Source organism: Tenrec ecaudatus, chromosome 8, assembly GCF_050624435.1.
Source record: "Tenrec ecaudatus isolate mTenEca1 chromosome 8, mTenEca1.hap1, whole genome shotgun sequence".
NCBI classification, from domain to species: Eukaryota; Metazoa; Chordata; class Mammalia; order Afrosoricida; family Tenrecidae; genus Tenrec; species Tenrec ecaudatus.
Window position 1 is genome coordinate 59245797 of NC_134537.1, and position 20116 is coordinate 59265912.

The following is a 20116-nucleotide window of genomic DNA, read 5'->3' on the forward strand; positions in this document are numbered from 1 at the left end:
CTCATCATCATTCTACTTCAACATCTTGCTAAAAGTTTTAGGCAGAATCATTAGACAGCAGTAGTCAAGGGAAAAATATCGGTCAAACCGGAAGTGAAGCTATTGTTATTTGTAGGAGACATGATATTTTATAGAGAGAACCACAAGGAATCCACAAAAGGACTGTAAGAAACAATTGGGAGATTTGGTAAAGTAGTAATATATAATATTAACAAACAGAAATATATGGAATTCCTATATATCAGCAAAGAGAGCTCTGGAAAAAACATCAAGAAAGCAATACCATTTATAATAGCCATACCTAGAAGTAAACCTAACCCCCCCCAAAAAAAAGACTTGTACAATGATAATTAAAGGAAATAATAAAAGAGAACAAAACATCTACACAAATGATAGAATATCTGGTATTCATGGATAGGAAGACGAAATATTGTGAAAATGCCAATACTGCTTAAAACAGTCTACAAATACAAGGCAATTCTGACCCAAATCCCAACTTCATTCTTCAAAGCAATAAAAAATTTAAAAATGAATTATCAACTACATATAGATAAGGAAGAGGTCCAGAATAAGACCAGGATAAATAGGTTTTCATAAAATAGAACAAAGTAGGAGGCTTTGCCCTACCTGACCTCAAAACCTACCACACAGCAATAGTTGTCAAAAGCATCCTGATAATGGTAAAAGGTAGACATTAGAGCAGTGACACAGGATAGAAAACTCAGGAATTAAAAAAGAGTCCACCTACAGGCAACTGATTTTTGATAAAGAACCAAAAACACTAGTGTTGGAAAAATTGGATCTATATCTGAAGAATAAAACAGAACTCATACTTCTCCCTATCACACAATTGAAATTAAGATGAAAAAGAGACCTAACTGTAAACCCCAGAGATATCAAGATTTTCAGTGAGGAAACTGGGCAAACTAAAAGTCTTTGTTGCAGAATATATAGAGAATATCAAATAGTTAAGGAAGTACACAGTGAAAGACAACATAGAATACAGGGAACTATTAAAAATACTATACTTATGCACATCAAAAGACTTCATCAAAGAGTAAAGCAAGAGTCTGAGATGGTTAGAAAAATCTTCAGCAATTAAACAACCAACAGCCAAAGGACTCATTCTTAAAATACACAGAATTCAGTAACACCTCAAAAAGAAAAAGGAAAAAAAAGTCCACTTAAAAGCCAGGCAAATCACATGGATCATTTTCAAGAATAGATCACATGCTGGGACACAAGTGAAGCCTGAGTAAATTCAAACACACAGATATTATTCAGACGTCTTTCTTGGATCGCCATGCCATGAAGCTGGAGATTAATAAGAGGATGTCCAGAAAAGCAAGGGGAGCCAACTGGAGGATAAAGAATGATCTCCTAAGACAGGAATGGGTACAGGCCCAGATTAGAGAGGATATTAGGAAGTTTCTAGAAACTAATGAGAATGAGAATACAACATATCAAAACTTATGGGATACTGAGAAGGCAGTGATCAGAGGCAGCTTGATACTATTAAATGCATATATGAAAAAGGGAGAGAGGCTTATGACAGATATGTTATTACAAAACCTCCAACAACTAGAACAGAGTCAGCAGAACAACCCCTCCAATAGCAAGAGGGAAAAAAAAATAAACATCAGGGCAGCTATCTCCTTCAAGGAAACAACCACTATCCCTATCAGAAGGGAGTGGCCCTACTTAGGGTGTGTCAGACTATGCAGTTGGGTCGCTCCAGAGGGCTGATAACCCTTAGGGAGAATAACCTCCGGTCTACTTTCCTTGAGTTCCTAGTGGACAGTCGTCTAGCATGTGTGGCAAGCAGCATCTTGGGTTTGGCACATATTTTGGGGAGACCACTTGGGAGAAATTTTTCTGTATCCCACACCACAGGTTGAGAACCACTGCCCTAGTGTAAGAAGGAGCAGAGCACTGCTATCCCAAGGTTATGAAACTGGGGGTAAATGGACTTTGGTGTGAATCTTTTGCTTTGAGGGTGCTTAATGAATGGGGGTCCATGACCATATATTTGCTATTTTAATTCCATCCTTGCTTTCTTATGACATGTATCATGTATTATGTTTCAGGCCATTGTTACAAACAGTGCTAATCCATCTATCTCATTGAGGGTCTTCCTCTTCGTCGCTGAGCCTCCATTCTCTAGAATCAGTAATTGCAATCGCTGCACTGGGCTGCCTTTGCTAAAGGGATAGCATTGATTTGGCTCCTCACCCATATTCTGCTGTCATTAAAGCAAGTTCATAAGAGTCATTTATGTAATACTCCTTAAATTGGTACTGAATTTGTTATCAAGATGCATCCATTCTTATCTCATGGCTTATATAAAAAAGTGTTAAACAAAACAAAAACACAACGTTGTCTTTTTAGAGTTTCATAGTATCCCTTGAGATGACTATGCAAACATTAAGAACATAGGCCAGGAACCACTGCTTAGAAAAGATTAGACAGAAGCCTTTGGGTTCCTGGATTTTCAACCCCATCAAAAAACTCGAGATCCAAGTCTCTTCTTCCCTTTCCGAAAGTAGATCAATTTTTAGCTTCAGCTGATTGTGCTCTCGGAAGAGTAATGTATCTTCAAGATTTCATACAAAGAACTAAACTAAAATTTAACAACTTTGTCTATAGCACCATACTCAATGGATTGATACCAAGAGCTTCTTTACAAAATAATAAAAGTTTGCTAATGCATCTTAGTTGGCTGCTGTTGTTCACAAACAGCATGAAAATAATTACAATGCGATGCTTTTCACAGATGAAGATTCTCTTGTATTTTTGTTTGTTTCTTATATCCAAGTTTCACTAAGTCAACCCAAATGTATCTTTGTACGGAAAAATATCTTCCTAAAGCATTTTAATCTCAGCTGAAATTACCATTCTTGTTGAAGAAACAATTTCCTGCTAATAAAATTCTCAGAGAATATAAGTTCCAACTCCTCTCCTCTCTTTCACTTGCCAGGACTCCACAAAAGGAGACCCTCTGGAATTCCTCTAGTGTACTGAATAAAACGATTGAAGTTCAAGACTAAAACTTAACTCCCCAGACTTGAGAAGCAAGTTCAGTATCCAATTGTAAGGTCTTAATAAATAATCTCTATTGAGTTGTCTTAATAATAATAATTGAGTTGTCTGAAAACAATTCTCTAATTTTATGTGTAAGTTCTGCTATCCATTGCAATAGCAATACAGAAACTCACAGACAAAATTCACGATTAAAAGGGCTTATTAAAGATGTCAACAAATTGTAATGCCAGTGAGAAAAGTTCAGAGTAGTTGTTTACCAGTACAAATAAATACCTAAAGATGCACACCATTCCTCTGCTGTAAGCCTCAGCCCAATGGCACTAAGGTCTACTTCCTGTGGTCAGCAAGTCCAACTTCCCCAACTCAGTACCCAGAGGCACCCTCTCCCTTTCAATCAGTAAGCCAGCCACCTGAGCAAGAGCATTCATTTTAACTTTGCTCCATAGGTTGGGAAGTCCATCAGCATGTCCCATGCACTGGTTCCTGGTTCTGCTACTGTTCTTCTGCTGGTGTAGCTGTCATCTGGATCCAGGAGGTTCACTGCCCAGGGATCTCAGGACCATAGGACACACTCCACACCTGGTTCTTGCTGGTAGTAAGATTTCCTTCTCCTGGTTCACGGCTCATTTTGTACAGGGCAAAATGCTACTCCAGGGAAGCTTGTTTTGAAATTACTCACAGGTGAATTCTATCAGTATCTTCCCCTACCCTTTTCCCAGACCTATGCAAGGAAAGGTCATTTGCTCAGAATTAGAGATTTTGGCTGGAAGTAGTTGATTCCTAGAATGACTCTTTTGGTTCCTGTTACTTGTATTGATTGTAAGGAATGATATGCTGCAGCTGTGAAGAGACCAGCTGCTTCTGGAATGGCCGGGGAAAAAACCCTGGCAGATTCAGATTAATAGGAGGCCAGTGCCTCTGGAACCATCCTGCCAGAGTCCGAGGTCACATGTATATAAATAACTCTGTCCCAGGGGTAAAGGAATTATTGTATCTGTGTATTATTAAAAAGGTTAAAGGTTATTTATTGTAATGCCTTGTAGTCATGATTTATGTCCTATAATACAATGCCACTTAGGAGGAACATTGAATGTCAAATGTGAGGCCCCAGAATATATAACCATTAACCTTTTAAATATTACTCAAATATAATAAAATGCTGATGATCAGTTTTCCATTTCTTTGCAGAAAATCTTTGAACATATTTAAAGTCTCTCTCGCTCTCTTTCTCTTCCTCACCCCCAAAATGTCATGCTTATGTGGCAAAACTCTAACTTGTCACAAATCCCTGTTTCACTTACTGTCTGTCTGCCTCCCACCAGAACTGAATATTCCATAGAAAAATGCAGACTACCCTTAAATTTATAATCAGAAGGCCCAAGTGGGTCCTACATTTCTGTCCAGCAATAATAATATAATTCCCTAATCAATCCAGTCATTCTTCTCTGCTAACGGACTCTTTTCTCTCTCCTCTAACCATCCTCCATTTTCTGCTTCTTAGTTATGTTCTTATTCGTACTCCATTTAATAAGTGATAAAAGAGCACCCCAGAAGGCCCTATTACCACTAGGAGCCGCTAATGCCATAAGCTCTTATTTCCACAAACTAGTAGCACTTGTAATAGGTATCTTGTCCTCTCTCTGTGTCCATGGATGAACTGCGATTGCTCAATCTACAGTCCACCCTCTCACTCGGCCCCTGTTGAATCCCCTGACCAACTCAGAGTTAACTCTGCAGCAACGACTACTCTAACAATTCTTCCATTTCAAAGAACAAGTTGCATAGCAAAAAAATGCCCTCTACTTAGAAGCAACCTCTCTTGACCCCATTCGCCTCACCAGTCCTGTGGCCATTTCCTCATTTCAGCAAAATTCTAAAAAACTCTAAACTTGTGAGAACTAAATCATTCTCTTCTGATTCTCTCTCAAACCTTCTTTCTCTACACATGACTCTGGCTTTCGCCAGTGGATCAAACTGCTCTTAACCAGGCTCCCAGTGACTCCTACTCTTAACGTCAATCCTAACTTAACCTATACTCAAAGTCCGACAATTTGTTCTCCCCTGACCCCCCACCCCCGACTCCCACCTTGGAAATACCTTCTTCATTTAGTTTCAAGACAAGATGAAAACCACCATCAAAAAGTAAACACATTTCCATCCATCACTAAATAGAAAGAGGATAGGCGAGACTATTGAGACTCTCTCTTGGTTTACCTGCTACATTACTGACATATGTTTCATAGTTTTTGTTCATCCTATTCTCTCTGTAAACTCCTAACACTGAGTTCCAGGGCTCAATACTCAAGATGTTGTCCTTCTCAGTCCACGTTCACTCCTTTAGTCTAAATATTCTCTAGATGCTGGTGAATTCCATTCGTATTACCAGTCTGAATTTGGTCTCTAATTCCTGACTTAAGTTTCCACCTACCCATTGAATACCTCTTCACAGACCTCTAATAGTTATCTTAGATTTAACATGTCCCAAATTGAATTCCTATCTTCCCATCTCAGACCTGCTGTTTCTTTAGCTTTCTTCATCTCAGTAAGTGGCAAATATATCCATATATTAATGCAGACCACAAATCTTAGGGGCTTCTATTTTTCTCACTGTTCACATTGACTCCAAGCTGGTTGACTCCCCCTTTAAAACATATTCATTGTGCAAGGATAACTCACCACCTGCAGTGCTACCACTGTGGTTAGTCGCCATCATCTGAATGATTGGATATCCTCCTTACTGCTTCTCTCGGCTATTTCCCTATCCTTCTTTTTCTTAATTTCTTAGTACTGCTGAATAAAAAAACTACAGGTGGATGGCTTCAATGAACAAATAACTAATTGCCTCACAGTTGAAATTCAAAGCACTAGATCCAGGGGAAAGTTCTTTCTCTTTGGTGTCGGGAATAAATTCTCATTTCTGCTTCCATAGCAGGCCATTCTTGGAATTCCAGTCTTGTTGACCTAGTCCCTCTCACTCACTGCCATAGAGTTGATGCCAATTCAAAGTGATACTATGGAGTAGGGGAAAACTGGCCCTGTGGGTTTCTGGGACTGTAACTTGCAAAGATAGTAAAAAGTCCTACCTTTCTCCAACCCCAAAGCTAGTGCTTTTGAATGGCTAACCTTGCAGATCTAGCCTAAGGATAGACCTCACAGAAATTATATTGCCCAGTTGGGGAAGAGTGTGAGCCAAAAAGAGGGCAGGGTAAAAAAGAAATAAACAAACATGAGATATATGCATTTCAAAAAGTTCAATGAAAGAAATGAATAATATCCAACTCTCACAGCTTAAGAATACTCCCAAAGTATTGTACCGCTTCTTTCCATAACCACTATGCCACAAGGACTCGTTTGCCTTTATCACCTACAGACAATGTTTGCCTTCCCCATATAATTTTCTTTTATGTCAAATCTCTTTTAGGTCTAAATGCGATTGGCTTATAAGACACACCCACACTGAAATATGTATATATAAACCTGTTCCCAAATGGCAAAAAAGGAGAGGCTTTCTGCGCTTATAAATATTTACAGCCTCCAAAATCTAAATTGACACAGTGAATTAGAGGTTGTTTTGTTATAATATGGCTGCTATGAATGTAATTTACTGAATGTTATACAAGAAGATACAGACACACTTCATTTTGTGCTTCATTTTATCAAACTTTGCAGATATTGAATTTTTTACACATGGGAAGGTTTGTGACATCAAGCAAGTCTATTGGTGACAGTGTGTACTTCCCCCCCAAAGTATATACTCATTTTATGTTTTTGTCACAATTTGGTAATCCACACAATATTTCATGTTTTTCATATTTTATTCTTCACAGAAAGTATAACATATTGTACATCTAGCTTTCATATGTACTGAGTGGGTGACTCCATTGTTATATTTGACTCATTTTAGTGGTTTATAATGAAACTTCCAATGTATGTATAATCTATCACAGAAATGATGTTTACGTAGAGAATTTGAAATTATGATTTTTTTCAGTATAAGTCTTTCTATACTATTTCACTTTTCAATAGTTTTATGATTATTTAATTGAAATTATTTAAAATATATTTAAAGGTATTTGGCTGAAAAGTGCCATGGGAGAATTAGATTTATTTAAAATTTATGTTTGGCTATGAAGGAAGATATAAGATAGATTTTAGGCTGATAAGCACAACATATCATTATTGCAGTCATCCTAAAAGATTATATGCTATTATGTACATTTGTGGTTTTAATAATTATAGCTGATGCTTTTGCTTAGTACCTGATAGGAATGAAATCCTTGGGGGATTTCTAAGGCAAGAGTGGAAAGTAACGCCCATGCTTCCCTTATGTCCAGCCCTCAGAGATATTCATTTAATAGGACTGGCAGAGAAGGTCAGGAAGTGCCCGGAAAGTGGTCACTCCAAAGAGCCAAAGAAATCCTATCAAAATACTAAGAAGCAGAAAATGGAGGATGAGACAGAAAAGAGTCCCTTAGCAGAGAAAGATAACTGGACAAGGGAATTCGAGTATTATTGCTGGACCAAAATATAAGTCACACTTGAGGCTTTTAATTATAAATTTAAGGGTAGTCTGCATATTTCTATTGAATGTTCACCTCTGGTGGGATGCAGATGCAGAACGTGAAGTAGGCACTTGTAACAAGCTAAGGTTTTGTCACATAAACGACATTCTGGGGGGGAGGGGAAGGTAGCTGAAGGAGAGAGAAAAGTCCGACTTTGGAGCAGTGTGGAGCAAGGCCATAGAAAGATAATGTTGAACCAGGTTTTTGGTTGAGCCTGTAATTAACACTAGAAAGACTTATGACTATGCATGACTCAAACTGATATGAACTTTCTCTTTATAAAATACTCTAACAGTGAACTTATATTTTGAATTAAAACGCATTACCATATTCAATTCTTGAACATAGGTTTTAATGAAAGTACACCTTCTCACTACTACAAGGCTACAGTTGATGGAAAGATTCCACCCGGCTCACTGCATTATACTTTCTTCTCAAATTCCTAGTCCAAAGTAACTTTATATTTTGATGCAAACTATATAGTAAACCTTCCAATAGCATTACAGCCTACAGTAACCCAATTTTTGAAATGTTCAAAAATAAACAAATGATCATGAATAAACTGTCTTGTAGCAACCAAGAGACAAGTGAGAAAGCATGTATCTCTAAGAATAAAAACAAAAACCTCAATAAAAAGACCTGGAATGTGTAATCTACAACTTGTTTTTACAAAACTTTAAAAAGAAAACATTAATCAAAGGTAGACCAATGTGTTAAAATAATTGATATATCTATACCATTTTAAAAGGCTAAGAAAAGGTATTTTCAGACTTTTGTTGTCTTCTTATTCTTTATAATCATAGCTCGAAGCCTGTTTAAAAACTAGGAAAAATAATATGTCAAAGTAAGAAGAAGCAGCAGCTGTCCATGTTTCTTTTTAGCTCCTACTCATGTCCAAAACAAAGATTCATCAACAAAGCTGAATTCCTCTCTATTACCTTCACATGCCTGTGAGAAGCAGTGCTTTGAATGTGGCTGAGGGACACCACAAAGATACCATGGTAAAACAACACGCACAATAATAAGAAACTAGCTTTTGGGGTTTCCAAAACAAATTTCCCTCCCTTTTTTATCCTAAGTTTTATCTTAGTTCAGGGACATATGCATGATCGATGTCAAAGTGCTGGTGCTACAATTAAATATCTCATATTTATCTCTCTTCAGAAAATGGACATGGGTATATTCTAGCAATAACTCAGTATTTCCATAACACTCTCCTAAAACCCCAAAGTGGGAACAATTGCAGTAATCTCGGATATGTCACCCTTGACTATTAAACTCCCCTTTATCTCATTTGAACTCTCAGCTACTGGATCATTAGGTACAGCTCCATGTATTCTAGTACTGTTGCTGCTGCTTTAGTTACTGTAGAGACAACTGCCCAGTCCCATGCCATCCTTATGGTCTCGACCAGGCTCAAGTCTACTGTTGAGAGCCTTCAGGCCTAGGAGCTCATCTCGCAGCACTACATTGGACAATATTCTGTTGTGGTTCTTCGGGTATTTATTAGCTAGCTTCAGAAAGTACAGTGTAAGGCCTTTCTTCATAATTTGTCTTCATCTGAAAGTTCTGCTGGAACCTGACAATCATAAGTAAACCTGTTGGTAATTAAAAATCAATGGTATAGCTTCCAGCATGCTAACAACACAAAAGTCACCACAGTACACAAAAGTCACCACAGTACAATAAAATCACAGGGAGATTGTTGTCATGCATTAACATCTTTTATTCCATGATAAAATCTTGAAGCAGAACCGTCCAATATAATGAAGGCAGGATGCAATCTTTAAGCACCCTCTCATCACTGGTTGTTCAAGTCTCCAAGTTTCAAACATCTCCAAAGATAATACAGGAGGAGATAACTAGCATATTGTATTAATACTTAAAGGCAATACATATACGGTTTATACGGTAGTGTCTCCTTCTTTTACTAACTAGGAAGGCGAGTCATTGAGATATGTAGTACCTTTCCCAAGTTTACTCAGGGGGAACATAGCAGACAGTCTGTCTACCTGACTTCAAGGAAATCCAAGCAATATAACTATTTTTTTTAACTGTTGATAAGCTAGTTTACTAATTCTTCAAAATCTACAGTATATTTTCGAGTGATAAATTACAGGGGCATTAATTGATTTACAAGTACGTCTCATCAAATTTCCAACTGAAAAAGTAAATCCACTTGCCTGAATCATTCCATACTCATTTTCCAATATCAATACAACTATTAGTCACATTTATGTACCAACCACAAAAGCTAGAGAAGAGGAAATTGAAGGATTCTACCATAAACTTCAATTAGAAATTGATCAAATATGCAATCAAGATGCGTTTAATAATTATTGGCAAGAGGAAAGACAAAGTTGGAAAGAAAGAGGAAGGAAATTGGAAAATATGGACTTAGTGATAGAAATGAGCCTGGAGATCGCATGAAAGAATTTTGCAAAACCAATGATTTGTTCATAGCAAATATCTTTTTAAACAACACAAAAGGTGACTATACACATAGACTTCTCCAGATGATATACAAAGAAACCAAATTGACTACCTCGGTGGCAAGACATAATAGAGAAACTCAATATCAGCAGCAAAATATAGGCTAACGGGCAATGGTGGAACAGACCAATCAATTGTTTGTGTGCAAGTCCAAGTTAAAACTAAAGGAAAAAAATTCATGAGAGCCAAAACAATATCTTAACGTCTATCCTATCTGAATTTCAAGAACATCTTATGAACAAATTTAACTCATTAAGTACTGACAGAAGACCTTTGGGATCGCAGCAAGAACATCTTTCATGAAGAAAGCAAAAGGTCCTTAAAAGACAGTGTATGTTAAAAGAGACTTGGAAACTTGATTAAGAAATCACAGAGCAGATAAAGCAAATGGAAGACATGATGAAGTCAAAGAACTGAACAGAAAATTTCAAAGGACAGCTCAAGAAGACAAAGTAAAATATTATCATGAAAAATACAAAGACTTAGAGTTTAAAAATCAAAGGCATATCTGAAATTGAAAGAACTTAAGAAAAACATTGAAGTTTTGTGGTACAATATTGAACGATATTATAGGCAAAATATTGACTGATGCAGGAATCATAAAAAGAAGGTGGAAAGAATACACAGAGGCCCTGTACCAAGAAGAACCAGTCAACATGCCACCATTTCAGGAGGTAGCATACAAGCAATAACCAATGGAATTGAAGAAAAAGTTCAAGTTGCTTCGAAAGCATTAGCCACCAGGGATTGGTGGAATACCAATTGAAATGGTATATCATTGGAAAATAACTAGTTGGCCAACTGACTGGAAGAGATCCAGGTTGTACCTATTCCAAAGAAATGTGACCCAACAGAATATGCAAATAATAGAATAATATCATTGCTATCATACCAAGTAAATTTTTGCTGAAGATCATCCAACAACAGTTGCAGGGAGCTGCCAGAGGTTCAAGCCAGTTTCCAAAGAAGACATGGAACAAGAGCTATCATTGCTGGTGTAGATGGGTCTGGGCTGAAAGCAGATACTTGTATTTTATTGACTATGCCAAGGCATTCAACTGTGTGAACCATAACTGTGGCAGTTACTGTTTGGACTAAGCTGAAGCAGGTCAGGGCCCTTGCACCTGCTTCCCTGTGTGTCCCCAAAGGTCAACAGCAAAAGGCGCCAGATAAGATAACAGGAGAAACCAGATGTTCAGGGTTTGAAGAAAGCAGCAAGAAGTCGACCAGCAATTATCAGAGTGTCTAGGCCCCATATGCTAATTGCCATAATTGCCACACATTCCTCACCACCCCTTTAAAAACCAGTGCCCCCACCTGCTGAGTGACTTCTCTGACCTGTTGGCCTAGGTCAAGGAACCTCATCCGGGAGATCCCCACTAATAAAGCTGTTTCTGCTCTCCCTTGTCCTGTCAGTTATATCTGTCTCCCTGTACCTCAGTGCAATGTTACAGTTACATAATCTTTTGTCAACTTGAGCAAAGAGGTAGAATCTAGCCTGTCGATCAATGAGGCCTCTGCGAGGGCCAGGCCTTCTCCTAAGGATTCTGCTAACTCCTGTCTTTCTCCCTGGAGGCAGGAAACACCCTCTCTCTGCTTGAGATGGATGGAAGTAGCATCCTGGAGCTGGAGGAGCCACGTAGATACCCCTGCAAGCACTGAGATGCTTCCACCATCACTGGATCCACAAGAATTCCCCCTGCAGTCAGCATCATTGCATGTGTAGCTTGAGTCTGAATTGGAATTTACAGACTGGTATCAGATATACGGGATAATATCAGACTTCTGGACTTGATCTGGACTGGGCTAGGATGGTTTCTTCATATATAATTCTCTTTGATATAAAACTGTCTCTTACACATCTCTATGAGTGTCATTGGGTTTGTTTCTCTAGTCAACCCAGACTAACACAATAACAAACTACAGATAACCTTGAGAAAAATGGGAAATCCAGTATACTTCATTGTGTTCATGTTGAAATTGTACATGGATCAAAAGGCAGTTTGTGAATAACAAGAAAATACTGTGTGACTTCAAATCAGGAAAGGTGTGCATCAAGGTTGTATTGTTTCATCATAATTATTCAATCTGCATGCTCAGCAAATAATCAAAGAAGCTGGACTATATGAAGAAGAATGTGGCATTAGGATCGAAGGAAGGCTTATTAACGATCAGAGATATGCAGATGATACAACTTTGCTCTTTGAAAGTGCGGAGGATTAAAGAACTTGATGAAGATCCAGGATTACAGCTGTGAGTATGCATTATGAATCAATGTAAAGCAGACCCAACTCCTCACAAATGGACCAGTAAGTAATAACATCATGATAAATAGAGAAGAGTTTGAAGTTGCCAGAGTTTTGTTTTTTTCTTGCTTAAATCCCCAAAAGATAACACACCAAGGCAAAACACTAAGGGGTGCAACAGAACAGCAAGGGAATGGAGCGGTGAGGTCCCCAGGGAATGCTGAAGATTGACTTTGGGGCCAGGGTATGGTGCCCCAACAAACTGGACTGGAAAACACTCCTAAAGAACAACAAACAGTCCTTGACTAACTACAAGCTTTTCTTTCTTGTTGTGCTTTGTTTTGTTTTTTGTCATTGGTTTGTTGCTGTTGTTTTTTTGTTGTATATTTTTGCTTGGTTTTGCTCTATCTTGTTTTTGTGCATGTTATTATCTCCACAGGTCTCTCTAAATAAGATAGGCTGGATGAACAATCTGGAGGAGAATACAACAGGACCGACATTTCTGGGAGGGTATGGGAGTGGGGGACGTGGGAAGAAGGTAGTGGTGTTAACAAACCCAGGGACAAGGGAACAACAAGTGATCCAAATTGGTGGTGAGGAGGGTGTAGGAGGCCTGGTAGGGCATGATCAAGGGTAATGTAACCAAGAGGAATTCCTGAAACACAAATGAAGACTGAGCATGATAGTGGAACAAGAGGAAAGACACAGGAAATAGAGGAAAGAGACAGGAGGCAAAGGGCATTTATAGAGGTCTACATAAAGACATGTACATATGCAAATATATTTGAATATAAGGATGGGGAAATAGATCTATGTGCCTATATTTATAGGTTTAGTATTAAGGTAGCAGAAGGACATTGGGCCTCCACTCAAGTACTCCCTCAATGCAAGAATACTTTCTTCTATTAAATTGGCATTCTATGATGCTCGCCTTCCCAACACAATCACTGAAGACAAAGCGAGTGAATAAGCAAATGTGATGAAGAAAGCTGATGGGGCCGGGCTATCAAAAGATATAGCATCTGGGGGTCTTAAAAGCTTCAAGATAAACAAGTGGCCATCTAGCTCAGAAGCAACAAAGCCCACATGGAAGAAGCACACCAGCATGTGTGATCATAAGATGCCGAAGGGATCAGTTATCAGGCAACAAAAACAAAAAAATCATATCATTGTGTGCTCAACTCCCTGATATGATCGCTGAAGACAAATAGATGCATAAGCAATTGTGGCAAAGAAAGCTGATGGTGCCCAGCTATCGAAAAATATAGCATCTGGAGTCTTAAAGGCTTGAAGGTAAACAAGTGGCCATCTAGCTCAGAAGCAACAAAGCCCACATGGAAGAAGCACAGCAGCCTGTGTGATCACGAGGTGTGGAAGGGATCAGGTATCAGGCATCATCAGAATAAAAAAATCATATCATAGTGAATGAGAGTGGGGAGTGCGGAATGGACACCCAAAACCCATGTGTAGGCCACTGAAGATCCCCTTACAGAAGGGTGTCAGGGAAATGATGAGCCAGTCAGTGTGTGATGTAGCAACAATGAAACATACAACTTTTCTCTAGGTCCTAAATGCTTCCTCCTCCTCCACTATCATGATCCCAATTCTATCTTCCAAATCTGGCTAGACCTGGTATGTACACTGGTACAGATAGGAATTGGAAACATAGGAAATCCATGGCTGATGATCACTTCAGGACCAGTGGTATGAGTGGCGATACTGAGAGGGTGGAGGGAGGGTGGGTTGGAAAGGAGGAACCGATTACAAGGATCTACATATAACCTCCTCCCTGAGGGACAGACAACAGAAAAGTGGGTGAAGGGAGACATTGAACTGTGCAAGATATGACAAAATAATAACTTATAAATTATCAAGGGTTCACGAGGGAGGGGGTAGAGGGGAGGGAGGGAGGAAAAATGAGGAGCTGATGCCAGGGGCTTAGGTGGAGAGCAAATGTTCTGAGAATGATGAGGGCAATGAATATACACATGTGCTTTACACAATTGATGTATGTATGGATTGTGATAAGAGTTGTATGAGCCCCTAATAAAATGATTAAAAATAAATAAATACTATTTTTATAGGAGCAGATCTTCATCTCCTCCCCACACTGAGCAGCTGGTGGGTTCAAACTGCTGACGTTAGAGTTAGCTGATCAGTGCAGAGCCCACTGGGCCCCCAGGGATCTTTCCATTGGTACTAGTCTCAATAAAAGAAGTTATAACAATTTTTTAAAAAGAGTTCAAAAGAGAAGCTGCATTCAGTAAATCTGATGCACAAGATTTGTTTAGAGTATTGAAAAACAAGGACGTTACTGTGAGGAATAAGAGGCACTTGACTCACTCTATGGTAATGGAAATTACCTCATCTGCATTTGAAAAGGGGCCAGTAAATAAGGGGAACCAAAGGAAGTTCAACAATGAAGTAAACTAGCAGCCATTTCTCCTTGGTCAACATTAGTCATGGAAGCAATTATTGTCAAGAAGGAAACACAGCCTTTATTACCCAGACAGGGCACTCCTGTAGGACAGGATATTTATTTTAGGGATGGAATTACTGATTATGCATTAGTTATCCTCTGTCACAATATCAATAACTTACTTTTAAATATACTTCCAAGGGAAATTTAATATTATGTCGAAGCCCGTTTAAGCTTCAACTCCATAATGACCGCCAGTTGCTAAATGACCAGGATCATAACATAGCAATGGCTTAACCAGGTCCAGCTGATTGCTGTGATGTCAATTTTGACTCACGATGATCTTGTTCATGTCAGAGTAGAATTTTGCTTCACAGGGTTTCCAATGACTAAGTTTTCAAAGGTAGATTTCTAAGTCTTTCTTTGAAGGAGGTTCTGGGTAGATTTGAACCACTGATTTTTCAGTTAGCAGCATGCCTACTAACTTTATGCCACCGGAAAGAGTACACCACAAAGGAAGTTACTGTAAACTCCCTAGATATCTGTCTCTAAAGATAAATATCTATCTAAATCTTTACTAATTAGCACACTAGTGGCTGAAATAAGCTTTTATTGGTGAAGTTAAATAAATGTTTTCGAGATGAAAGTCAGGATAGCTAAAATGACAGGGATATTGCACTTCTCCTTCCACAGGGAGTTTATGAATATCGAGGAAAGTTGCAACTTGGATCTTCTGGAGGCTGCCTATCCCCTGAGTGGTCCAGCCCCTGACTGAAATAGTTGCCCACAATAGACTATAAGGGCAATAGAATCCTGTCTCTGAGATGTGTTCACATTAATTTGGAAACGAGATAGTAGTGACAGCATCTATAAGGGCAGGGAGTTAGATAACTATAAGTATACACAGCAAGTTTGTCTAAATATTCCCCTTCCTCCTCCCCTTTGCTGGCCAACTCACTGCCTACAAGTCAATTCCAATTCATAGTGATGTATATAGTGTTTTCTACACTAAACCACTGTGGTTAGAGTTCAATTCTTAATCAGCGCTTCCTTTGCTGCCTAATAAATGTTTATTTATTAGAGGCTTGTGTATGGGAGAGAATTAGATCTGAAACTTGCTTTTATTTGCATCCGTTATGCCACATTACTGGTTGGTTTGGGAAACTCTATTAGGAGCATCTACTGTATTTTCCAAAGTGTACCAGGTGGGATGATAAACTATGTGAAGATTCTGCCTAGTAGTGAGAATGACTGGATGGAAGGAAGTGGAGATCAAAGCTGAGCCTCAAGAAGCTATGAATTATCTTGCAGCAACTGTTGTCTACCAAAATGAACCTAAAACTCTGAACACTACACATTGGCATCAGAAATAAGAGGCCAATAACTCCCGTATAATTATTTAGGACTTCAAAAAGATATACTCTTCAGAAAACTATACCATGCAACAGGAAGAATCCCTTGATATTGATTTAAAGTCATAGAAGAGGGCAAGGGCATTGAAAGTTCATTAGAAGTATTACCTTTCATAAGGGAGATGAGGTTCAATTTCCAGTCAGCACATCCCATTCATAGCTATCACCCCTCAGTCAGTGTGTCTCTATGATGCTGACCAGATTTCAATGGAACTTCCAGACTAAGAAGAACTACAAAGAAAATCTAGGAGAAATTCTACTGTGAATGGGGCTGCCATGGGTAGGTGGCTGCCTCAGCAGCAACTAACAAACCCATAGGATCCCTAAGTGCTTAGCATAAACAATGGCAAATCCTTTCTGGAAGACACCTCTTCCTTATAATTTAAATTCTTCCAAACTATCGAATTTAAATTTTCCTTATATTGTACCAGTTTTCTCTCCTCTTTGAAAACTTGCCAGAAACTTCAGGATCCTTTAGAAATTACCAGATAGACTGATATGCTATATCCTAGCAGCACTGGCCTTTACTAGAACTTGCATAGAGACACAAAAGTACACACCGTTCATTATTTTAAGCTCCCTCTGCTACCTTTGTCACATTAGTAAAATCCATCAAGATTTCAATCCTTTATCATCCCCCTAACTTTTGAGAACATTTGACAATGAGGTTTTTTTTTTTTTCAAAGCTGTTCCTGAGGGAAATAGCCTACATTCATTCACCTTCCATTCTCAGCATGATGTGGTACTCAGTGGAAATGGAGGTAAGAATGCAATGGGCCATTTGACACTTATTAAGCAAAGCTTATATGCCAACATCACTTCTGACAAGGTACTTTAAAATTAAAATGAGGCAAATAAAATACTCTTCCAGTATTTGGTAGCATATTGACAAGGAGGGTGACTGAGAAAACAATTTATATTGTTCATTACAATATTATATCAACTTCATGCTAGAGATATGAATGCTAGTTGAACCACATGCACAATCATTGAAGAGATGCAACTTGATAAAAGGAACAGGATCTCTTCGAAGTGGCCTGGATGTAAGTCAAGTCTGCTTCATCAGCAAGCTGAAAAACTTCAAAGAAAGCAATATGACCACTTAACGGTCTTTGTTTCCTCTTTGATAAGATGACATCGGAGATCCACGTTAATGGGTTGGCCACTTCTAAACTCAGAATTAATGATTGTATGCTTCCGTTAGTTTCTCAGTAGAGACATGACCTGATAGGAATATAATTAATTTTAAAGGCCACTGTGATCCACTCCTGTAAGTCATGGTTCAAGCCAACCATGAGAGACAGAAGACTTTATTCACAAAAAGCACAACTTTTTAATGCTTTCACAGCATCTGAAATTTAGAAAACGGTATGCAGGTTTCCAAGAAACCTCCGTAGTAACTTTAAATTCTACTAGGATAAAATGTGTGCATAATTCTGGATGATCCCATTAAAGACTTACATTCTTTAACATTGCATGGTAAAGCCAGCAAAGTTTCATGACTCTCACTAGCTTTACCATAGACACAGATGTTAGAAAGACTCTTTTATTCATAAGGTTCTTATTATTAACTCAAACCAAGTGGAAGATTTGATGGAAGGAAAGAACCACATGATAATTTTCAGATTTTATTCTATGGCCCAACTGAGCTGCATCTGTGAGCTTCAGAAATGACAAGTCCTCCTTGGCACCAGCCTTGGCATCTTCTTATAGGATTATGACCCTAAATGTTTAGCCAGAGAAGTTTCCTCACCATCAAAATAATTCATCGAAAACTTAAATTGTGTGGGTTGGAAAGCGGGAACCTATTTCAGGGATCTACATGTGACCTCCTCCCTGGAGGACATCCAATAGAAAAGTGGGGGGAGGGAGACGTGAGACAGAGCAAGATATGACAAAATTATAATTGATAAACTATCAGGAGTTCATGGGGAGGCGGGAGGGGGAAGTAGGGAAAAAAGTGAGTAGCTGATGCCAGGGGCTTGGGTAGAGAGCATATGTTTTGAGAATGATGAGGGCAACGAATGTGCAAATGTGCTTTACACAATTGATGTATGTATGCATTGTGATGGGAGGTGTATGAGTTCCTAAAAAAATGATTAAAAAAAAGAAAACTTAAATTGTGATTAAGAGTTTTTCATCAATTGACAGGTCTTACAAAGTTTGTGGTATTTATGAATTATTCCAAGCAATATTTTAAGCTTACCAAATAGAGTCTACATCCATAACAACATATGCTAAACAAACAAACAACCTAAACCACAGTTAAATGTTTTCATGATTTATCAGCTCTGTTACTCTTGAAACTACGTTTCTCTAAGAGGTAAACTGGCACTCCATGAGTTAATTCAATCTGCTTTAAGTCTATTCTAAGATTCTGGGTAACTTAAAAGACAATATGAATACATATTTTATTTCTCTATTCGCCACTGGAGCCCTGGTGGAATAGTGGTGAAACACTGGGTTGCTCACCGCAAGATCGAAGATTGGAAACTACCAGCTGCTTCCTGGGAGCAAGACTGGGCTTTCTAATCCAGTGAACAGTCAGTCTCAGAAACCCACAGGGGCAGTGCCGCCCTGCTCTAAAGGGTTGCTCTGAGTCAGCTTGGGCTCAATGACAATGAGTTTGCTTTTATTTACCATTAGGCAATGTCTCACTGCATTTGTGCTAGGCATGTGTGGAATGACCGCCAATTCATTTACTAAAACATTGGGGGGAAAGCCAATTTAAAGAACACTACATACCACCCTGGTTTTGAATATAGAAAGTATTTCATAAGCCTGACTAAATAATCTTAAAAAGGCAAAAACAATCTAATGATATCGCTGCTTCCATCAGTGAGGATTGCTATCAATAACATGAAGATAAGAATAATTTCAAATCATCTTCAATAATTACTAGTAAAAAAATCCACCCATCTACAGAAAAAACAGAGAGTACATCAAAGTATCTCAAATTAGAAGAACCAACTTTTCTTTCTAAAAAGTCATATGCAATGAATTTACTTAATGCCAATTTCATCACTTCACTGTATCACGGAACAGGAGACCCAAAAGAGATAGCCCACCTCCTATTCGACACCATAACCCGTTAGGAACACTGGTTCTTTGAGATCATGTTCACTCAGCCTCCTGAAAGTGTATTAATTTCTCCTGCATTAAGAACATTCTTAAAACATACTTACCTATATTTCTCCAAACAAATTCAAGCTGATCTGCAGGAAAACTTTAAGTTCACTTTTTCTTCATTATTTCTCAAATACTTAAGTGTATACTTAAGTCTCAACATATTTTTTCTGCTTATATTGTCCAAGTATTTTGAATGAGATCTTATAGCATGGTTAGTGAGACCGACAGAAAATATCATATCATTCAATTCTTACTAGTGCTTCCCAGTCACTCTCTAAGTGTGGCATCCAGGAATAATACTGATATGGTCTTCACACAGCACTATGTACGAGTACTTCTTATGATGTAAACATCAAGCATTTATAAATGATGCTTATCTATGTCCAAATAAGGTTCTTAACAGGTATAAAAATAATAGTCAATCCTAATAGAAACTCTTACATTTATAATCAAGTTTATGAAAGTTTAGAAGTACTTAGAAAGAAATATACAAAAACTCTTAGTTTGAAATAATTTGCCAATAAATTTCAAATCCTTCGATCAAAATTTTATTATTCAAAAGCTGACTTTTTATTTGCCACTTACCATGTTGTATATCTTTCATATCTAAATGAAGACTAGACATCAATATTCCCACCGCTTGAGATCTTTTGTTGCTTAATAACTTGACAACCTGCTCATGAAAGAGAAAAGGGGAACTGTGAGTTTAAATTCAAACTATGTGCTAATTAGCATAATTTTAACCCTGAATGAAGAGCAATAGAAAACATTTTGTTTCTTTATTTAAATTACTAAAAATATACTTTAAGCTAA

General features: G+C 38.1%; 1 protein-coding gene across 1 annotated transcript in view; it reads right to left on the reverse strand.

Moving 5' to 3' along the window:
- Positions 1–20116, reverse strand: part of FMN2 (formin 2) — a 368626-nt gene that overhangs the window by 127485 nt on the left and 221025 nt on the right. Inside the window, exon 5 of the mRNA XM_075555679.1 lies at positions 19889–19976. Within this exon, the coding sequence (XP_075411794.1) occupies positions 19889–19976 (88 nt within the window). The remainder of the gene's footprint in view (positions 1–19888; positions 19977–20116) is intronic.